The sequence below is a fragment of the Chaetura pelagica genome, unplaced genomic scaffold (assembly GCF_000747805.2).
Source record: "Chaetura pelagica isolate M959 unplaced genomic scaffold, ChaPel_1.0 scaffold82, whole genome shotgun sequence".
In the NCBI taxonomy this organism is placed as follows: domain Eukaryota; kingdom Metazoa; phylum Chordata; class Aves; order Apodiformes; family Apodidae; genus Chaetura; species Chaetura pelagica.
The window spans coordinates 7,991,577-8,015,090 of NW_009952990.1; the positions used below are offsets into that span (position 1 = coordinate 7,991,577).

Below are 23,514 nucleotides of genomic sequence, written 5' to 3' on the forward strand. Positions count from 1 at the left end.
AAAGAGATAGAATTGACTGCTCTCATACGATTGTGTCTTCAACTAGTTTCACTCAGCAGCGCTGTTTTCAAAGTTTACAAAAGTGCAATGTGAATATTTGGTCAAAGTTTTTAAGGATTGTTCTATTCAGTCTTCATTGTTGTGTTTACCACAGGGTGGTTTAAATGAAACAGGCAGGAAACAGGTTCACTGCTGGATGTTGAGTTGTTGGGGCAACATTCCAAAGAAGGATGAGTAATTCTTCCAGCTTTGCTACCATTGAGGAGCTGCTCTTGTTCATTCCTTTTCTGACATATACTTCAGTTGCCCTGTTGTTGTTGCCTGTCTTATCCATTTGAGTCTGTTTAGTTATAACTGAATTAGATTATAACTCTTGGGTTGTTTTCCAGATAGGTTGGGGTTTTTTGTGTTTTGTTTTGTTTTATCAGCTTAGGGAGCTTAAGTTGTCTGGCTGAGTGTTGAAGCTGGTGTGCAGAAGAGGTGGGACCTCCTGACTGGTGGTGGGAGAGAAGGAACTGCTGCTATCAGAACCAGTGAGGTATTATACAAAGTTATCTGTAAACCTTCTCCCTTAGATTAACTTGCTGATAGGAGAAAAAAGAGAGTGAACCGTGTAACTGACTTTGATATATATTTTGTCAAGAATTTATTAGTAAGGAGTTTGTTCTTGTTGGAAAGGATGCCCAAGTCAAAAGAGTGTCTCAGATTTGCAAATTTTCTCAAGTTTAACTGGAACTGTAAATCAAATTTCAGTAACATTGGTGCTACATTCATGCTGATAAATTCTAGACTTTCCAACACCTACATTTGAAAGAAAAATCAAAACATGGAAGCAGATGCTCAAGATTCATCTTTCTGTGGGGTAATTTTGTCTCCAATTGCCAATATAAAGAGAACTAAAGCCCTTCAGACTTGCCTAGAGGACTCTCAATCTGGCCTTTTAAATTTACCACTGTAACGCAAAAATGGATGCTGAAATCTAAGAAGTTGCAGTGCAGTCTTAACAGCTCTTTATTCTGGGAAGCAGGGAGTTTTACTTTTTATGTCTAAAGGCAAAACAGTGTTTTGGTCAATTTCCAAGGAGCACTGAAAAATGCAAGGAGATGTGAAAAATGAGGTCTTTGCTGTCTGTTCAAACAATAAAGATAAGTGATGGAAAGAAGAAGGAAAGCTTACAGGATAAAACCATCCTAAAATGCTGATATATGGGAACTGTGCATGTCAGTAAATACTAATTTTGATTGAATAGACATTTAAAGTCTCAGGCTACATGGTGAAAGTTAGGCACTTGCAAATGCCAGTACCTTGATAAATAGTTTATGGTGGCTAATGCATTCTGCAATATCTAAAGTGTGTGTATTTACCTGGTTAACTGTATACTCTTATACATCAAATGTATCAATTTATAGGTAGTTTGGTTTAGCATGGAATTTGTATCCATTCTAATCTCAGTGCAACAATTACAGTAGCTTGGTTTAATGAAAGCAGACAGTGTCTTTTATTCCTCATTTCCATGCTGTCAGTTTTTGAGATGGACATGTAATAGTAAAGAGGCTATTAGTATTCTCACGCTCTTGGAGCCAAAACCTTTGAAGACCATTCAGAAAACACAGTGGGGAAAGGTTATGTAACATGCACTTAAAGGGTTAAGAAGGGGGAAAAAAAAATAGGCAGTTGCCAAGTTAGTATGGGATGAAATCCTAGTCCATGTCAATTTAAGTTAATTTATTTTGTCAGTTGCTTTCAGCTATGAATTGTTGGAAGTAGGCTACCCTAGTTCCCATGCAGTATGTTTCTTGCAGCATGAGGAAGTGCTTGGCCATAATACTAACCAATAAAGATCTGCTTACTCAGTGGTGTCACCGTGAAATGAAAACTGTTGCACCAGTCAGTTGGCTACATAGATGTATTTTTTTTTTTTACAGGGCTTCAGGATTGTTACTGTTTGATCTCTGAAATGAGTTGGTTATTTTAAAATAAGGTATTTCTATTCAATAGAAATACATACTTTTAAATAGAAATGCATACTTTTACTTGAGTAATTTCCTAAGCTTTTAGAAATGAGAATGGATGAATTATGGTAACTTACAACACACACAAAAAAATATTGAATCCCCAACACCGAAATGCTAGCTTTTAGTTTGGCTACATGCACGGCTAAACACAGTGCAACGTGTTTTGCTTTGCTGGCTGTAATCATAGAGTTATGCCCCGTTAGCCTTCTACTTTGGGCATATTTTTTATCAGAAGGTTTAATTTATTGAACGTACTGTGTCTTCTATTTATAGTTTATAATTGTGTTTAAAAGCTAAATAAAAATGTTGCTTTGAGGCTGGAATATTTAGCAGACAGATGCTGTGCAGCTAATGTTACAAGTAGGATTGCATCTTCGTGCTGAGCTCTCTCTTGCAATTACAGTCATGCTGTAATATGCCTTGTGAGTGAACTTATGTTTTGAACCTATACAGTTAAAGGAGTGTTGCTGTGCATTTCAGATCTTTTTTTTTTCTTGTTGTTTGTGACTAGATTTGAAACTTAAATAGTCATGTTAGTTTTAGATGTTTGTCTCTAGTTCACATTTGGTCACAAGCATTCCTCAGCTCTGTTGATGCAAAACTAGGGATAGATAGCAGTGAAAACTGGGACTGATCAGCTTGATGAGAAAGTTGAGTATGAAAAGTAAATGCTGTTAATGGAAGTTCTGTGTAAACTTGATGGGGATTTATGGATTTTTAAGTGTAAATTTGAAGGTGTCCTTAACTGGTTATGGATATGGAATGTTTGTTGACTCCGGGCTAGAAATGTCAGATTTTATTTGATTTGTTTTTTAAGAATGCAGTAATGCACATTTTTTGCATGGTTTTATATTTCTTATTTTGCATCTCCTGCTGAGTAGCAGCTTTTCACCTCCTGTTGCCTCTTCTGGTTGCTGCTCTCTTCAGCATTTTCAAACTCAAGTTATTCATCTCAAGATTCTTAATTAGAATTCTTCATTGTGATTTTTCTGATGAACGAGAAGGCAGTTAGAAGAAGCAAAACCAAAATGACCACATCTGCCTCTTAATATGTTGTCATGGACAGTTTTCTGTCTTTAGTGGTTCTACTTAAGTTTTTGAAAAAATTACGTGTCACTAATTATTTAAAGGCATGACTGTTTTGTGGACTGATGCTGCTGAGAAACACCTGCTTTTATTATGCTTCCTAATGGCAATCTTTGGCTTAAAACCCCCTTTTGTTCATTGGACTGGAACACTGGCAAGCTGCTTCATGTTGGAAGAAGTGATGCTCTGCTGGCTCTGTCCCTGTGGCCCCCTTCATGTCTCTGGCCCTGTTTCATTTAGGTTCCCGCCTTTTAATAATGGTTCTGGAGTAATTGCTTGGTCTCAGCTGCAAAAATATCTTCCTTCAGGGTTTGTGTCCAGAAAAGCACGTATACTTCCTCACAAGGTCTAGCCTGTCCTTTGCATTTTCCACTAACTTTACATTTCTCTTAAATGGAGCAAAGCCTCCTGTAATTGATGGATCTGAAATGTAGGCTTTTCAAAGAATTGGAACCTGTCTTCAGTTCTCTCAATATGGCAGTTAGGGATGTGTGCAAGTGTGTGTATACACACACATCAAAATACAGCTATATTGTAATTGTGTATGTATTCATCACCCGTGTGTATCTTTTTCTTAAAGATATGGACATTGGTGGCTGGTTACCTGCTGATGGTTTCATTCAAGTGGAATATAAGCACTGAACATTACTTAAAAGCAGTCTCTGTCCCTGTCTGGATGATGCTACTCTTTCACTTAGGTGAGTAACACAAAGTTATTATTCTAACATGTTTTCTGGGATTTTATTGTCTTGAAGAACTACTTGCTTGCTCTTCTGCTAAGTCTTCATAATGGAAAGTTAGCGAGATGCAAGCTGTTTTCTCTGCTCAGTAATTCTGGCTGCGTGTAGCCAGCTGGGAGTGTTGGAGGAGGGAATGAGAAGGCATCAAGATACTGAGCAACATCTGTCTTCCACTCCTGCCCAGATTGTACTTCCCACAGTTTTCTCTTATTTGGCTCCTGGGCCTGACTGACTCCCTGACAGTGAGAAAGGGCTTTGGTCACATGTGGGCAGATTTAGACTTTCATTTGCAATTATTTTTAATCTTAGTTTCTTGACAATGTGCCATTACCCAAGGCTGAAGCTGTACAATGCATTTAATAGTAATAATAGAAGGAAAAAAATATATTTTATCAGTAGTTAACTGGCATGTCTAAATGATAAAAACAATATGAAATAAATTTGCCAGTGATCTATATAATCTGTTAATACAAATATGTTTATAGGAATCTATTACTATTAGATTTGTTTTACATATTTAATATAACAAATTATCAGATAGTTATCATATCAGGGTTTATGGTGGATGTATCATGAATAACAGAAGACTCATGATGGAACATGTTGCAGTGTACTTCGTTATTTACTTTACCTTAGCAGCAAGTTTCAAGGGCTGTTCTCACCATAAGGGGACACTTTCCTGAGGTTTTAAAATATGCATAATGGCTTTGCATTTGCTTGTATTTGCACAGTCTTGTATTTGCTGGAAGTACTAGCTGAAAAGCCAAAACCCAAGAAGGCACTGCTTGATGCCACTCTGTGGTGATCTAATATAAATACATATTTTTTAATTATTTTCTTTTTTAAGGAGGCAGGGGAACTTGATTTGCCTCTGATATTTAGATTTTTTTAAATTTTGTATGTATTTTCATCTAATTTTGCAGGTTGTTTTAAAAATTGTTCTCTATACCAATGTAGTTCAAAGTCACTGAAATTAGGAATGGTAAAACTTGGTTTATTCATTGAGGAACTTGTTCACCTGTTTTTTTTCTCTTCTTCCTTTCTGTGAATGTGGAAAACTTCTTTGCTTTATGACACTTCTTAGTTTCTGCCCGGATTGCTAGTTGTTGTAGTGCCTTTCTTTGTTTGCTAAATGTAGAGTTTATTAATGGTATAATTTTTCTTGTAAGAAAACCTCTGTATCTTTCAGCTTCTGTGGCAGGTTCCTGGAGAATACCTGTGTTTCTGGTTATAGTTGTTCTGATGACTGTAGGCATGTTGCATGAACAACAGAATGGAAAGGAGTCTTCTGGTAAGGAACAAGCCACTATTTCTTTAATTGTTGGAGGCATAATTTCTGTAAAGTGAAGTGAAAGAATCTGGACTGTATTACTGTAAACTCAGTATTGCAAGAGTTTACTATAAGATTTGTAGTATGCTTGTTTCAAAGTGGTTTATGCATGTTAATTCCTAACAAGAAATCATTGGAATGGACTCTGATGTTTCTTTTATTTTCCATTAGCAAAGCAGCGACACATTATCATATTAAAAACTTGAGGTATTTTTGTGTAATTTTTGTTGCTGGACAGCTTCAGTCGATATCAAGCAACAAGTAAAATATTTTAAGACTTAAGCTTCTCTATTTATATACACATATATATTTTACAGGGGCAGAACTTCCTGGTCAGATGATTTCCATTGCTGCTTCAACAATTGCCATGGCAATTTCAATGACGGAAGATGAGTCCAATAGTGATCGTTCCTCACAACCCTCAGGTGACTGAATACTCTGTAAGAAAACATTTGAATTTGCTTTAAAGGCATGAAATTGGAGGGAATTAAGAACAAATTTCAAAATAGTCTCTCTTGTCCTCATCCTGTCTAAAATAGCATGTCTGTACTGGCTTTGTGAAACAAGTGACTGTTTTTAAACATGTTAAGACCACAATAATATAAAAGGTGTCTTTCAAATGATAGGTTACATGACTGTACATTTAAAAGGCCTGACTAGAATTTTTATTTTTTTTTCTGAACAAGGGTATGTTTTTTCCTATTTTTTTTAAGTTTTCCCTAGCCGCCTTCTGATTTGTTAGCAGCTACAAGATATAACTGGATTTCTGGACCAGGTACACACAGGCTAAACTAATTTTTGTGTACCTCCCAGTGACAAAAAAGATTGTTCTCTGTTTAACTATGGCACGCTCAAAGTCTTTCCTATAATAAATATACTTCACATTGTAGCTTGAGTGTAGAAAGAGTTGCAATGGATGTGTTCATGTGTCCATCACTGGTTTTAAACCTTGCCGTCATTTTTCTGAGTAGCTCTTTGATGTAATGAGAGACTAGAGTAATAAGCTATTATGGAGATCCCTGGAAATTGAAAAGTTTAATCCATTTCCTGCAAATAGACAAAACTGGTCATTCAACTTGACAGAATGTAACTTCCAAAACTTCATTTTGAAATTGACTGTGTCTAAAAGTTACCTACTTCAAGATAGTATGTTGTTATTATTGTGGGTAATGTATAAATCATGCTTCAGAGGAGGAAACATAGTGATGGTGCATGAGAGAATTCTTTGAGCACATGGCTTGAAAAGCTTCTGTCCAAAGGCTACCATTTGTGAAACTAAAAATTTACTTCAGCCACCAGGTGAAGCTGTGTAGAACAAGCTCTTCAGAAATCTTTTGATGGAACGTAAACACAATTCCTGATTTCAAATATGTCAGTGTAAGCTGTGCTTGAAAACTTGCTTAATTTTTAAATACAAAAAGGGCAGCTTTAGACAACTTTATTATCTTTGTTTCTACACTTCACATGACTATCATAAAAATAAATATAGAACCCTGTAGAAGTATCTCCTGAAATCTGACAACAGAGCATCATGGTGACAGTTTTCTTATGTTGCTGTCTCTAATTTTTCAATTTGGGAAGTGTGTTTTTTATTAGCTGCATTTTAAACACCTGGCCAAGCAACAGTCTCCCACAAATGTGCTATCTAATAGGGTATGTTTGCTTTTTGCTTTTTTTAACTTACCAGTTTTAATTTTTTTCTCTTCAAGTCTGTTTTTTTCTGTTTTCAAGTTGTAACCTCTTTTGGCCAACAGAAAAACTATAGTGGTTTTAAAAAGGTGTCTTTTCTAGTAAATATGATTTTATTTCTTCTTTTGAGACAGTTAATCAGGTGTCCTTTTGTCTTGCAAATTCTGTTGTTGTTTTCTTTACAGAAAGAGGAACAAATACAGTTTCCTCTTTACTCCTAAAACCAGTTCAAATAATTTTCCAATAGTCTATTGGGAATTAGCATTCTATTTTCATAGAATCATAGAATGGTTTGGCTTGAAAGGGACCTTAAAGATCATCTAGTTCCAACCTCCCTGCGTGGGCAGGGACACCTCCCACTAGATCAGGTTGCTCAGATCGCCATCTGACCTGGCTTAGAACACTTCCAGGGATGGGGCTTCCACAGCTTCCCTAGAAAACCTGTTCCAGTGTTTCACCACCCTCACTGAAGAATTTCTTGCTGATGTCTAACCTAAATTTCCCCTCTTCCAGTTGTAATCCATTCCCCTTTGTCCACTCAGTACAAGTCCTTGTAAAAAGTCCCTCCCCAGCTTTCCTGTAGGCCCCTTTCAGGTACTGGAAAGCTGCTGTAAGGTGTCCCCAGAGCCTTCTTTTCTCCAGGCTGAACAGCCCCACTCCCTCAGCTTGTCCTCATAGGAGAGGTGTTTTAGCCTTCTGATCATTTTCATGGCCCTTCTCTGGACTTTATCCATGAACTCTATGTCCTTCATCTGTTGAACACAGTACTCCAGGTGGGGTCCCACGAGAGCCAAGTAAAGGGAGAGAGTCACCTCCCTTGACCTACTGGCCACGCTTCTTTTGATGCAGCCCAGGACACAGCTGGCTTTCAGGGCTGCGAGTGCACATTGCCAGCTCATGTTGAGCTTCTCGCCCACCATCAGCCCTAAGTCCTCCTCCTATGGGCTGTTTTTGATCCATTCTCCACCCAGCCTATATTTGTGCTTGGGATTGCCCCAGCCCAGGTGCAGGACCTTGCACCTGGTCTGGTTGAACTTCATGCAGTTTGCACAAGCCCACTTCTCAAGCCTGTCAAGGTCTTTCAGGTGGTATCCTTTCCCTCCAACGTATTGACCTCACCACAACGTATTGACCTCACCACACACTTTGGTGTCATCAGCAAACTTGCTGAGGGTGCACTCAATGCCACTGTCCATGTCACTGACAAAGATATTAAATAGCACTGGTCCAAGTACTGACCCTTGGAGAACACCACTCATCACAGGTCTCCATCTGGACATCAAGCCATTGATCATCACACATTTGAGTGCAACCATCCAGCTAGTTCCTTACCCAATGTGTGGTCCATCCATCAAATCTGTACCGTTCTAGTTTCAATACCAGCATGTCATGCAGGACAGTGTCAAAGGCTTTGCACAGGTCCAGGTAGATGATGTCAATTGCTCTCCCTTTATCCACTGATGCGGTGACCCCACTGTAGAAGGCCACCAAATTAGTCAGGCAGGATTTGCCCTTGGTGAAGCTGTGTTGACTGTCACCAGTCACTCCTTTGTTTTCCACATGCCTTAGCAGAGCCTTCAGGATCATCTACTCCATGAGCTTGCTGGGCACAGAGGTGAAACTAACTGGTTTATATTTCCCTAGGTCTTCCTTTTTTCACTTCTTGACCAGTGAGGATTTCTCCAGACTGCTGAGACTTTTCAAATATGATGGACAGAGGCTTTGCAGTTTTGTTGGTTAGTTCCTTCAGGAGCTATGGATGAATCCAGTGAGGTCCCATAAACTTGTGCACCTTCAGGTCCTTCAGATGGTCACGAACCTACTCTTCACGCATAGTGGGGAGATCTTCCTTTTCACGGTCCATGCCTTTGCCTTTTCTCACTTGGATGGTGTGACCAGAGCCTATCCTGGAGAAGACTGAGGCAAAGTAGTGATTGAGTACCTCAGCCTTCTCTGTCCTGCTTGGCTGAGTCTCATGCATCTTTTTGGTCATCTTTTCATCTTCTGTGTGAATGGTGGGGAAACATGGTTTTTGTATAGCAAAAGGTTTTACCTGCAGAGTTAAGAAACTACAGCTCTTCTTGTTTTCTTCTGCAGTGATTTTTGGATGTTTTATTATCTTGCTTTGTAACTTCTAATGTAACACTAATGTTTTATGAGAAGTGCAAGATTTTTAAAGTTTTCACATCTTCAAACAGGTGGATAGCAGACTTTAAGAGGAGATCTTCCTTATTTCTATTCCAAGTATGTTAGTAGTTGGCAAGGTTTATTAATTATCAGTAACAATAATAATGCTTATATTAAATTTGCTTAAATTTGTTCATGGGAAAAAAAAAAGGAGGGGAAATGAGCTGAATTATTTTTTGGATCGCTCAGCTTTGTGAACTGATGTACACAATCATCTGAATGCCAGTTCTGATGCTAAGAAGTCTGTTTGTCATGGAAAGAATACTGGGTCATTGGCAGTGCCAATTTAGTTTGGCTTAAAAGTGCTGTGGAACTGCATTCTGAAAAAGCTTTCTTGTTTTGGCATCCTCTAGGAGTTTTTAGTGGGGTTTTTTGCCTTTTTTAGTTACTCTTTTTTCCCTGTCAGCTCTTCCCCATCTGTTTTGCATTTTGTGTATAGTCTGCTTAAGTTAATAAGGAAACCTTAGGAGGATACAGCAGTTTAATTGGTACTACTCTTTACATTACTGTTGCTGTTATTTAATTAAGGTTTTTCTTCATTGCAAGAATATGTTGATCAAATTTTTCATTACCAAAAGGAATATTCTTTTTTCTTTCGAAAAAACTGACTCCACTAGGAGCTTTTTGGGCAAAAAGTGTCAGATTACTTTAATCTTGAGGCATAGACTTCAGCATATTGAATTCCTTTTTTTTTCTTCCTGTTATCACTTCTACCACTTCCTTTTATTTGAGAAATATTTGAGTTTCTGCTTGTTGCCATGTTACTTACGTTTATTGTGTTAATTTTGGAGGAAAAGAAGTAAAAGGAAAAGTGTTGAGTAAGTTAAATGAATAGGGGAGAATTCATAGAATCACAGAATCATAGAATCTTAGGGGCTGGAAGGGACCTCGAGAGATCATCTAGTCCAACCCCCCTGCCAGAGCAGGATCACCTAGACTACATCACACAGGAACTCATCCAGGTGGGTTTTGAATGTCTCCAGTGAAGGAGACTCCACAACCTCCCTGGGCAGTCTGTTCCAGTGCTCTGTCACTCTTACAGTAAAAAAATTTTTTCGGATATTCACCTTGAACCTCCTACGCTCCAATTTACACCCATTACCCCTTGTCCTATCACTGGTCATCACTGAGAAAAGCCTAACTCCGTCCCCCTGACACTCACCCCTTACATATTTGTAAACATTGATGAGGTCACCCCTCAGTCTCCTTTTCTCCAAGCTAAAGAGACCCAGCTCCCTCAGCCTTTCCTCATAAGGGAGATGTTCCACTCCCTTAATCATCTTCGTAGCTCTGCGCTGGACTCTCTCGAGCAGTTCCCTGTCCTTCTGGAACTGAGGGGCCCAGAACTGGACACAATATTCCAGATGTGGCCTCACCAATGCAGAATAGAGGGGGAGGAGAACCTCTCTTGACCTACTAACCACACCCTTTCTAATGCACCCCAGGATGCCATTGGCCTTCTTGGCCACAAGGGCACATTGCTGGCTCATGGTCATCCTCCTGTCTACCAGGACCCCCAGGTCTCTTTCACCTACACTACTCTCCAGCAGTTCAGCCCCCAACCTGTACTGGGACATGGTGTTGTTCTTCCCCAAATGTAAAACTCTGCACTTCCCCTTGTTGAATTTCATCATGTTTCTCCCCGCCCAACTCTCCAGCCTATCTAAGTCTCTCTGAATGGCAGCACAGCCTTCTGGTGTGTCAGCCACTCCTCCCAGCTTAGTGTCATCAGCAAACTTGCTGAGGGTACATTCTATACCCTCATCCAGGTCGTTGATGAAGATTTTGAACAACACCGGTCCCAGTACAGAATTCTCAGTTATTGATATATTGCTTTCCAATGCGTTCCTTTAATGCATCATAAGCTGGATCTATTTGTTCATTAGCAGTCTGCTTCATTAAAAATAGACTTAGAAGTACAAGGCAATGATAGAACCTATATTTCATAAGACAAAAACACTGTCTATCTTTTTAGGAAAACTTCTGTTCACGGATAACTTTCTCTTGCCTTATAAAAAATTAAGTTGATTTCTCCTAACTGTAGTTTGTACGGTAGAGCCAGCCTTCATCCCTTTGAGACACGGACTGATTTGCCCAAAATCACTCCATCTGAAGCTTCTGCTGTGTTTAGCTGCTTGCAGAGTTCCTTCTTTCAGATTGCAGGCTCGAATTCTGTGGGTAATATTCTGAAGTTCCACCAGATTGTTACCAGCAACCAGCTGATGTTTCTGTCATCGTCTCAGTGTTGATCAGTTGGGAGAATCAATAAACTGCCTTACTGTATTAATGTAGTTATGGAGGGTTTATAAGAGCCCCTAAAAATAGTTTCCCTTCCTTTAGAACACCAGTGCAGATTTCTACAACAAAAAAAAGTTGTTCATCCACTACGTGAGGCTGACACTGCAGAATTTGTCACCATTACTGTACATGTATGACAAATCAGTCTTGTCTTTTTGTACATGGTAGCTGTCATGTTTTAGGCTAGGAATGGCTTTAGTGACACGTGGCAGCTAAAATGGCATGTGTGGAACAGTAGTTGTTTGACTGATAAGCATGTAGTAAATTGTAATACAGTTTTTACAGTTTTTCCTCATGAGAGGAAAGTCTTGATGTTGATGTGACACAAGTCCAGTGAAAGGGTTTTCATTGCTTACCTGCTGCAGCATGTGCCCAACATAACAAATTGCCTTTTATTCTTCAGCACAGAGAATCTTTTCAAGCTTTCTTCTCTGTGTTCTTCTACCATGGCTGTGAATTTTTCTCAAGCAGTGATGTGTGGGAAGTGCATGCATTTTGCCACCAGTATGCAACTTCATTAAAAATTATTACTGATGTTGTCAGGAAGAGATTCTGCATACAGTGACTAAAGATGTATTTGCAATCACCCATACTAGTCTCATACTAGGTAGATGTGCCAACTAAAAAGTTAAATAAATGTTCTCTAAACAAGAATTTTAATCTGGACAGGATATATTTGCCTGAAATAACTACTGTTTAGTTATAAATACGTTTGACACATCAGTTCACATTTTTGTTTGAATTTTGTGTTTACAAACTTACAAATGAGAGTATGACAGTATTTGTTACCCACTAATTTATGCTTGCTGTTGCTACTAATATATGTTGCACAAGCAGATAATTTAGGATCACAGTGTGAGTGATGTGAGTGTTCAGAAAAAGAAAGGGTGGTAAGAAATGTGTAAGATAAAAGCTGCGTTTTCAGTGTGTGCTGTATTTTTTGTTTAAGTGAGCTTTGAGAAAATCTAAGATTTGTTTTTAAGTACTTGAAGTAGAGAGAAATCAAAGATGTCTTGGGTCTTCAAATTTCTTTTACAAGTGAATTACACTGTGTTTTTCAGGGTTTTACAGTGTTTGAGAAAATGTTTGGCTTGTAATCTACCTGCAGCAACAGAAGACTTCTTGGAGGCTGTAGCATCTTCTCACTTCCCAGCACTGCTTGGCATGGTGTTGTATGATGTGGGAGAGCTTACACAGCCCTGTTCTATGTTTTCAAAATTCAGGCCAAGACTGTCACTATCTTTTTGCAAAATTACAAAAAAACCCCAATAAAAAACTTTCAACAAATAAGTTAACAAAAAAACCCAACCTGTCAAATTTGAACTAGGTAGCATATTCTGTTCTGTGGTGAACATTAATGTGATTGTTTCCACTTTGTTCGCATTTGTTTGTTTTAGGAGCAGCAGAAGGTGATCAACCTCCTCATGCTTCATCTTCCACTTCATCCTCTTCTGGGAGCAGACAAAGACCTGAGATTGGATCTTTTCTTAGAAAAAAGAAGACTAGTGATGTTTACTTTGTTACACTTGTGTGGGCCTTTGTAATTGTCCAGATCTGGCTAAATTTCTGGATTGTGCAGCTATTGCCAGTGCCTTTTGCAGGTAATAATTCAGTTATTCAAAATGTATGTGAAATGGTAACTTTTGATAGTCTTAGGATGTATGTTAACATAGGAGAAAATGCTTGTAGGCTTGCATGAGTTTAAATTAAATACTTTTCAATATTTTTTTGTGAAGATAAGAACATCAAGAACATAATTATGTTCTGGCTCTGACATTAATTAGCTTTGTTGCTTCACATCTACATACGTCTGTTCTCTTATATCAAGCAAGGAATAGTTATGATAGTTACCTAAAGAGGTTATTTGAAAACTGAATGCCACTTTATCCAATACTGTTTTGGGGGAGTGGAGAGGAAAGGGGGTGGAGAGAAGATGGAAACTCTGGAATATGCATGAGCTATTCTGACTCTGAAGGTGTTTCCTCCTATCCCTCTACTGTAAAAAAGGTAAGTTTCGTCATTAGTTTGGATTGCTCTAAACTTCAGTTAAAACACTAATTTTTAGCTTTTTTTAATGTAACTAAAAATATATCTATTTTCCCTTTTATCAAGTGTGGTGGGTTGGGCCCAGCTTAGCAGCCAACTACCAGCAGAGCCACTTGCTCTTCCTGCCTTCCAGTGTGGGTTTATCCATGAGCTGCAGACCCTTTGGCAGAGGTTTCAGCTCAGGTGTCTCTTCATCCCAAGGCCACAGGACCTTTAAGAGGTGTGCCTGATCCAGCCCGGGTGCTCCATAGGCCACAGTCCCTCTGAGTCATGTGCCTACTCCACCATAGGATACTTCTACTCCTTTGGACTTCTTATTCCCTCTTTTAATCCCTCTCTTCCTCTTCCTCTCTATTTACTTGTTGTCCCTGTGTTCCCTTCACTTCTCCGTCTCCAGTAATTTCTGCCCTTTCTTAACTGTTTTCACAGAGGCACCACACCCATTCCTAATGGGCTCAACTTTGGCCTGAGGTGGGTCTGTTGGTAAAGCCAGCTGGAACTGACTGTCTGGCACAGGGCAGCCCCATGGAGGCCCCTCCAGTGGCCAAACTGCTACCAAATCCTTGTGATTTACACCCAATACACAAAGCCATTATACACTGCCCAGTTGTGCATCTGGAAATCAAGTCTGTGGGGCCATGCTTAAAGGTTCAAGGAGTTCTGAACTCTGAGAGGCACAGTGAAGCAAACAGCTGCATATTGGTGGTGACACTGTTGCAGAGATAAATGGTGATGTGATTGTTAGGCATATAAGTAACTGAAAAAAGGGTAAGAGCACAGACAGGTTTGATTTTTTTATTATTATTTTTTGTCCCAGTGTAGTTGTGAAAGAAGAATCTGCCCAGTTTTGGCATCTAGAGGCAGAGCCTGTGTGGCTTAATTTATTGAAAAGTAAAGCAATTAATTAACCACTGTTTAGAAATGCCTGCTTGGGTGGGAGGAAAAATGAGTGCAATAGTTTTGCAGTTAGGCAGATAACAGTGACTGGTTTTAAGCTTGAGCCATACAAATCTAGATTAAAGTTCATATCTAAAACTGAAATTAATTAATAATCCTGCTGCCAGTCTCCAGGTCTAAATTAGCTACCTGAACGATAAACTCATGCCAAAATAGAAGTTTTGAGAATATTTGTGACATTTTGCCTTAGCAGTGACACTGGGCCATTAAGTGCTTTTTGTTGGCATATAAGTGAATATAACTAGATCACCACCAAAATATTATGAAAAGGCAATGTAACAATGAACAGAACCAAATGTGGAATGGTGGTTGAAATAAATGCCAGAAGGTAAATGATGATAACCTGGATTGTTAACAGAGAGGGTATTAAATATATATAGTAGTAGAAAATAGGAAGACTTTAAAGCAAGCTACCGTGCAACTTTTCAAGTTTAATGAGACTGGTAACCTTAAGGACTACTGAGACCTTAAGGATAATCCTTCCAGGATGTAAAAAAGTCAACCAAACAACAAACCCAGCCCTAAAACCTTAAACAGAAAGGTGTTCATTTCATCAGAGTTCCCTATATTGGTAGACAGAACTTACAGGATGTAGCATTTATATTATTAGAAGTAAATTGGTACTATTAACATTTTTCTTGGAATGCATTTGTACTTTGGTAGAATGAGACGCTCTTTTAAAATTGCTTAACATAGAAGGTGGAAAAATTATACTGTAATTATACTGTAAAATCAAAAGATGAAAAAATTACCTGAATTCAAAAGCTAAACAGTAAACCAGGTTGCAGAGCACTTGTAGTTTTTTTGTTGAGTGATGCAACCCTGGGAGTCCTGCTAATGTCTTTTTAAGATCTTTCACTTATTTAATTGCTTGTTCTGTTGCAACCTTGTTTAGTTCTGGTTTTGTCTTCATGTAATTTTCTGCTCCCTGGAGATGTTTGGTGTTGAGTTGTTGGGTTTTTTTTGCAGCCTTTCTGTTCTTCTGTTCACATATTTCTAGTAACAGCCCTCTTTTAGCTTTTTCTCTCCTGCTTCTTTTTAACCTAATATAACTACAGCTGTGTGATTGACTGTAACACCTCCTGGCATCACCTTTGCAAGAAGAGTGAACTCAGTTGTTTTAGAGTATCATAGAATCTGAGTGGTTTGATTTGGAAAGGACTTTAAAGATCAGGTTAGAATGCCATTTCAGGTATGTTGTTTTGCTGAGCAGCAGTTCGCATATTTAGCACGAGTTACGTTTCTTCATATGAAACTTCAACCTGCAGGTTGAGTGCTCTGTCACTCGCATGGCATTTTCTGCTTTTTTTCTGTTTGCCACATGATACTCAGTAGGAAGATTACGTTAGCTAATTCTATTTGCTCGTGAGAATACATCCCATGTTTACCACATGGTGGTGCCAGAGGGTAAGGAAACCAAACGTCGGTAAACTGGACCACACTCTAGATGATGCTGCTTTAGCGGGAGAGTTGGATTAGGTGATCTGTAGAGGTCCCTTCCAACTCTGACAGTTCATATTGAATGATATATTTGTGAACGAGAACTTAAATTACTACACAAGTGGCTAAAAGGTAATAGGCTGCTGTGGAACTCTGATGAATGTCCTGTAGATATTGCACATCTCCAAGTAGAGCCATGATGTGAATTTTTGAGGACAAGAGAATTGTTTTTAATAAAATTATAAAAAAAGCAAGCGTTATTAAAAGTGATGGGGATTTCAGTATCAGATGCTGCTATAATTATATTATATAATTGGAGGAATGCTACTATTTTTTGAAGCTATTTTAGTGTATAAGTATAATATTAATAATGACTAATTTTTTAATCTACGTGTGACACTCACTGTTGCTAAATTTTGGATTAAGAAAATGGGGAGAAATTAAGAGGGGGCCTGTGGGGAAGCTTGGGACAGACTTTTTAGGAGGGCTGTTAGTGAGAGGACAAGGGGTAATGGACTACAACTGGAAGAGGAGGAATCTAGGTTAGACATCAGCAAGAAATTCTTTCCTGGGAAAGTGGTGAGACACTGAAACAGGTTGCACAGGAAAATTGTGGAAGCCCCATCCCTGGAAGTGTTCAAGGCCAGGCTGGATGGGGCTCTGAGCAACCTGATCTAGGGGAAGATATCCTGGCCCATGCAGGGGGGTTGGAACTAGTTGATCTTTAAGGTCGCTTCCAACTCAAACCATTCTGCGATTGTATGTGGTTCTGCTGCTAATAGTTTCACTTTTTTTTTCCTTTAGAACCATAGATTTTGTTATTTAGGTATGAAGTATAGTTTTGTTTAGAGGTTTGTATGTTAGTAGTTCATGGCAGGACTGGGTTGTGAGACCTCCCAGTCTGTTATTGCTGCACACAATAATTATGATCCTTTCAGTTGATGTAGCTTATAATGGTGTTTCTGTAACTGATATGTTTGCATCAATACTCCAGTACAATCAGCTGTAATAGAAATGCTTGTTTATAACGTGAATTATTTAACTCCTGTGTTCTGTTGTTAAATTTGCTAGTGGCTTTGGAAGATGACTTGCTCTTTGTCTTTCTAGTGATAAGAAGATAGGTAATTGAAGTAGTGTGACATTTTGTTGAATAAGAAAAGAATATGGCAAATATTTAATGATGATTAAAGGTCTGTTAGCTTCACAGGAAAGTTTCATATGTATCATGCATTTTTGCTTTTACATTCCTGACTGTTTCACAAGTTTTGCACTCAGTAATTGAGGGAGAACAGTGCAATTACAGAACTGGAACAATAAGTTTCATGCAGAAGTCTCTGGGCTTTATTTCATAGGAAGTAAACACACCTGAGCTTTTATTTCTATAACTGTAATGCTAGACATTTCTAGTGTTGTGAAGAAGCTCTTTATTTTGCGGTGAATATATGTTACAGGTATTGGAGAAAAGCTGTTTGTGGTAGCAAAATGCTTCTTTTTTGGGCAAAAAGTTGTGAATATTTTTTTCTGCCATGCTTTTGAGGAGCAGTATGACCTTTTCTAAAGTTTTGTGTTATGGTCTTTGAGCCAAGATAAAAAGCTGATCTCAATATTTTTAATATTTATAAATTAGTAGTTGTATTTTAGTGGAAGGCTTAAATGAACACTTCTTCATGGTGAAATTACACATGAACTGCTGTCAGTTCTTAAAGGAAATAGCTTTAATAGAAGACTTAAAACTTAAGGATTTAGGCTGGAAATTTTCTTTCATGTGTAACATACTATTAAGTTTGGAATGTAATATTTTATGTGTTGTTGTCTGGTGTGGTGTTTTTGTGAAGATGTGATAAATCTACTCTACTGGAATCATGGAATAACATCTGCTTATCCCAGGCCTTGCTCAAGTCGATTAGCTGCTTATTAGGGCAGTGCACAGGCACCTTTCTTCTACTGCCATCTAAATTCCACGTGGATAAGCATGGATGTAAAGTGAAGGTGAAGATGAGTTCTAAAACCACTTGAAAATTCAGCAAGTGCTTTTTAATAGGAAATAAGACTTATACTCTCTGTCGTAGGTCTTTCAGAATGGCATAGATTTTTATTCTTGTGGTGGTCCCCTGAAATCTCTAATACTTGATTTCCTTCTTGTGGTTACAGTTTGGGCACTTAAAAAACTTGTTGTTCATTTTGGAGTTTTGAACTTCATGGCAAACCATTGCAGAAGTTGGTGGCAACTTGCTGAAAATTTTGTGAAGGAACGTCAAGAAGCTCTGGCTCCACGGCCCATCAGGGGGCTGGGAAGAGTCATGCTAAAGCTTGACAGTAAGGTATTTCTGCTTATTTTTTTAATCAACCTGAAAGTTTGTTTTATTCTCTGTTCACTGTATGCTGAGATGCTTTAATTGAAAAATAAATGTCTGTCAGTAATGGACATGTCCCTCATGTAAAACTTTATCTGTTTTATGGTGTATTTTAAACCATGTCTCTTATATCACAGTCCACATTTAAATACACATTTGAAGTCCATTAAATGATTACATGTAAGGCTTGATAGAAGTCACTTCTTAAATGTTGGTTTAGCTTTAGAAGATTCCTTGTCTGTGTAGGGCAAACTTCTCATGGTTCAGTCACCTGTTTAGAAAGATTTTGAAGTTAAGCTTAACAAGCTTTAATCTGAAGGATGAGACATTCCTACTTCTTTTGTGAAAACTTAGTTTATAAAGCAACCCATTTTATTTTTTAAGTAGGACCTAAGCTAGTTCAAACAAGTTTATGTTGTGTAGAAGTATTGTTGTTGAATGGTGGCAAGATGGTACAGAAGGGAGGCTTCCATCTGTAAGAGGAGAAGTATGTGGGATAACGTATTTTAGAAGGGCTGTAGAATAAGGCTTTTGTCCTCCCCACCCTCCTCCCCCGCTCAAAATGTACCCACATTTGCATTGCAAATTGCAGTTGGAAAGCTCAGTAAAAGCGTATGAAGGCTTCTCAATTCAGAATTGTAAGTTTTTATATAACCTGATAGATCATTTTGTTTATAATAACTATGCCAATGTGTAGGAATGTGCTTTCTGTGACTGTGTTGTTGGAGTATTCTCTGCCTTAGAAAAAGCAATTACCTCAGAGTTTCATAACTGAAGACTTAGTACATTTAACAGAGCATCTGTACCTCGGCAGATCTGTCTGTGGTTTATAGCTCTGAATTCCTACAGGAAAAGGAAGAGCTTAAGTCCGGGTGTAAACAGATGTCGAAAGCTCAGCAAAGGCGTTAAAATGACTGTAGGGAATAAGTAACAATTTCACAGAGTTTGTTAAGGAAGAATTTGAAAAATGAAAAGCCTTTCAGAATACAGCTGTGAAGAAGACAGAGGGGGTTTCCAAAGGTAAGGGGAAGTGTTAGCATGTTAGGATAAAAGCTTATGCTATACACAGCTTTTCATTAAAAGCTGCTGTTTTGTAAGTAAGAAGACTCTCTGGACACAATATTGTATGTATTATATTTTGTGAGTTGTCAAATTTAGTGTCCTTGTATTGCATAACTAAATGATACAGTATCCTTCCTAATTCCACTAAGTTTTTTCTCCTTAAAGAAGGTAGGGCTTTTGTCATAATGTGCAGCAGAACTTCCCAGTCTTCAGCTTAAATGTATTTAAGGTCAGTTTATATTCATGTTGTTCTTGTCTAACAAACAAACACTTTTGGCACAACTCATGTCTCCATCTCCCCTCTTCCTCTCATTTTTTAGGTGACAGTCATATTCCTTCTGAGCCTGTGCTTTGTGTTTTGAGGCAATTCAAGCTCTTCTAGCCTATATAAGAAAGACACTTGATACTCTGCATGATTCTGTTGTCCTCATTTGTGCCTGTTCTATTTACAGTTCATCTGGCTTTCTCATGGGTGGCTGGAATTATATGTGGTCTTCTAATGCTTGTCACACAAATGCTTTCATTTTTTTAAGTTCTACCAGGTATGCTTATTCTGTGCATCGTAGAATCATGGATGCATCTTTTCTCTGAGAATGAAGGAAGCAATGCCATAGGATATTGGTGTTTGTGATTTTGAGGGGACAAGGAAAGGAGAGGAATGAAAATTACATCCTTGCGAGTGTTTTTAGAGGGGATGGATGACCTGTATTCAAGTTTGACCACCAAAAAGTTTGGCTTCCATAATGAAGAGGAAGTAAAAATACATAAACGCAGAAGAGAAAATGATTAATGGCTAAGTCCTTACATGTATTGTGTGAGAAATCAATATTAAAGGATCATTTCCTTTGCAGCTAAATGTTTAATTTTTAAAATATTTTATTTTTACTTTATTTTCCTGGGAGATGAAGCTGCTTAGTGATAGTTTTTTTGTTTGTATTCTTTTGATTTTGTGTTTTTGTATACTGAATGAGTTGGAGGCTGAATCCTTAGCATCAGGTTGTATTGGGTGCTTAGCTAAGTACAACAAGCCATTGGCAAGGTCTATTTCACACAAATAACTAGTTGTACAACTTGTTATTTCTAAAGTGACTTGCCCTGTTAGGAAATAGTTCCAGTTTTGAGTAAAAGGTAGTGAGAACGAGACAGGTATCATAGAGTAGTATGTCTTTTTCTCTCAAATGAAGTTCAGGAGGCTAGTGTAGATGGTCTAGAAAAAACCCACTAGGAGAAATTATGGGAGAGTACTAGTCATGCATGCAAATAATTTTATCTGTTTCTTAAGTAAAAGCAGTAAGAAAATAACTCTTCTTTCCCACTACTTGTCAACCTCAGGTTGTGTTGGAAATGCAGGCATATTTGAACTAAAGAGAGGTTCTGATCCAGAGGAAAGAAAGTAGGGCATTGTTTTTCATTTTCTGTGTAAACATTAGATCCCGCTGTGCCTGTGTAAGCAGGCCTGGTTTAAATATGGACTGTGAAAATGGGGTTCCCTTACTGTATTATTTAGTCCCTGGTCGTGCCTTTGCCCCATGGAGCCAACAGACACAGCAGTTCAGATTTGAGAGACTTCCTGGAGGAAAGAGTAGGGAGTTTTCTGTCATCCATCAAGTAATCTTAAAACTGAACAGCTAGTATCACTCATGTTCTTATCAACAGTCAAAAACTAATAATATACCTCACTGGTAATTTATTTTTTTTTTAAGACGCTTGTCTTTCAATGTGATGACTGTAGTTCTGATTAGAGATTACAAGGGAGTTCAGCAGCATATAGGTAGTTGCTCAACTGTATTCACACAACTTCTGTTGAATGCAATGTATCTTGGATACATGCTTTCTGGTAAACCTCAGTGAATCATGCAGTCATTAGATGATTTTCTAGGTATAGCATACTAGAATTCTGTATAAGGAGGACTGTAATAGATTGTTTGGACTTTGAGTAAAGTCAAGGTTTGGTTCTTCTGGTAAAATGTTTACAACACGGTTAAAGCAAGCACAGAAAACGGGAAGAATCTCTACCACTGCATATATTATTCTAGGAAATACTTTCATAGGCACAAAAGATCTTACACAAATATTAAAAAAAAAAACAAACCAGAAAAATGTGTGTAGCCTTATTAATTTTGAATTGCTTGAAGATTAGAGTTAAACCATAGTCTGTTTTTATATGTAGACTGATTACATTTGTATAACTACTTAAATACCACTGTTGGTAAGATAGTAAGCAAGTAGAGTCTCTCGGATTTGCCTTAAACATTAATAATGTTATTTGCTAGTTACTATATTTATCATCCAATTTCAGGAGGCTAAAATTCTAGAAAAAATAGTGAAAACTTCCTTTCACATTCTGCTAAAATCTTAGGTTAACAATAGAGTTCTCTATTTTGTTGTGTTGGAGTTGCAAAGTGGAGAAATACAGCCATGAGATCTATGTTTTTCTCCAAAATGAACCTAATGTACAGTGGAGTTCAATATGCGGAAGTGAAATTAAAGGCAAAAGTCTGTTTTTGAATCAGTAAACCCTTTTTTCACTAATAAATTATAGGTGAAGAGGTAAATTAGAAACAAATTTCACAGTGTCAGTTTGAGGCTTTTGAAGCTTTGTCATTGCTTCCTATTACTGTGATTTTTTCCATGAGTATTAAAAGCTAGTAAAACTTGGTGCTTTGTGACAGGTTATTTTCATGTTTCCTGATGTTCATGTTTCTTTGTAAATCTGCTTCTAGCTTCTGATATAACTTAAATAACTTCCTGACTTTTTTTTTTTTTTTTTTTAAATTGAAATGTTTTTACATGTTGTTTTCATTGGGAGCTGATATAAATTCTGGCAACTTGTGAAAACACTAGATATATTGAGCATTCAATGATGTTGTTTTCAGGGAGAAACGAACTTCACTTATTTGATCTTAAGCTCACACAGATGAATTACATTAAAGCTTTTCACTGTTACCATTATGCTGCTTTTTACCAATGGCTGGAATTAAGGGTATAGTCCTATGTAAACTAGGCCCTAAAATGCGTGTACTTGAGCAAGTGTAGGTGAGAATTAGTAAGGAAAAATAACTGTAGTACAAGAGAAGTTAACTGTTGAGAAGCACAAAGAGCTTTCTGCACAACCAGTAAAACAGTATGAAATCCATACATTTATTTGATCTGCAACTTGCTGTTGTGTTTCAGATTTAATTACTTATTTGATATGCCCTTGTATGTGGAATGTTGTAATATGCGTGTTTTTTTAAAAATAGATGCAATTTATTTAACAGTAGTTGATGTAATAGGAATAGTTTGAAATAGGTAGGAAACTGCCTGAATGGAAGTAATAATGCATTGAATAAGTATTTCATGTTAAGTTTTGTTTTTTCAGTGAGGTTCTTTTCTTGGGGAACCCTTACAAGTCCTACTCTGAAATCCAAACTTTTACCTCTTGGTATTATTAGACTGGAATTATCCAGATTATGCTGATAGCTCTGCTAATATCCTTAAAATTGTTCTTATTTGTTATATCCCTTTTTGTTTCAAAAAGTGCATGCAAATAGTAAAATCTAGAGTCTTGCATTAGAAATTTTGATCTTTTCTTCCTATTGCAATTTACCTTTGTGTCTGGAACAATTTCATTTTCATTCTGTGGATGACTTTGCCTGCCTCTCATTGCTTTTTTTCCCCTCTCTATTACTGCATTTTTCAATAATTTTCCACTGTGTTCTTGTCTTTTTTCCTCCTTTCTTCCATCTTCCCCTGCCACTGACAAGCTGTGGCACTGGCTTAATAAGAAGGTAAATGAACAAAAAAATTGTGATTCCAACTAATGGATTCTGTGGTTTGGGGGAGTTGCTTTTTTGCAGCATGAACACTCCTTAACATGCCTTGCTTCTTAGTTTTCTCTCCCAAGTGTCTCTTTTCCAGCTCTTAATATAAGCTACTGAAGGTCATACAGTTCTAACTGATCTCATCTTCTGCTAAAGAAAATGTATATATTTAAAATATTTTGTACAGCAGAGTATTGCATTAGCCTTTCAAGCAGTAGTTTGATTTAGTGGCACTTTATTTATGATCAGTTGATCTCCACCTGATCCCCGCTTGCATGCATAGCAAAACCAGTTCTCTCCTGGACCAGAGAGGGGTTCTGTGCTCAGGGAAAGCACTGGTTAACTGAATTAGTATGAGGGTAATAAGGGTGAATGAAGCACAGTTGTAAAGCTTCGCACATAGCTGACTGGCTTCAGTCAGTGCTGTTAGTCATTTACTTTTGCAGTGTCAGATGGAACTGTGTGGTGGTATTCGGTATAGCTGGGGTGAAATGAGAATACTCGTGG

The 23,514-nt window shown here is 37.8% G+C and overlaps 1 protein-coding gene across 1 annotated transcript in view; it reads left to right on the forward strand.

The window, feature by feature from the left end:
• The first annotated feature begins 826 nt into the window (after positions 1–826).
• TMEM245 (transmembrane protein 245) overlaps positions 827–23,514 on the forward strand; it is a 67,053-nt gene continuing 44,365 nt past the window's right edge. Inside the window, exons 1-7 of the mRNA XM_009996538.1 lie at positions 827–862; positions 3,682–3,799; positions 5,031–5,132; positions 5,489–5,596; positions 12,743–12,946; positions 17,940–18,109; positions 22,951–22,974. Coding sequence (XP_009994840.1) covers positions 827–862; positions 3,682–3,799; positions 5,031–5,132; positions 5,489–5,596; positions 12,743–12,946; positions 17,940–18,109; positions 22,951–22,974 — 762 coding nt within the window. The remainder of the gene's footprint in view (positions 863–3,681; positions 3,800–5,030; positions 5,133–5,488; positions 5,597–12,742; positions 12,947–17,939; positions 18,110–22,950; positions 22,975–23,514) is intronic.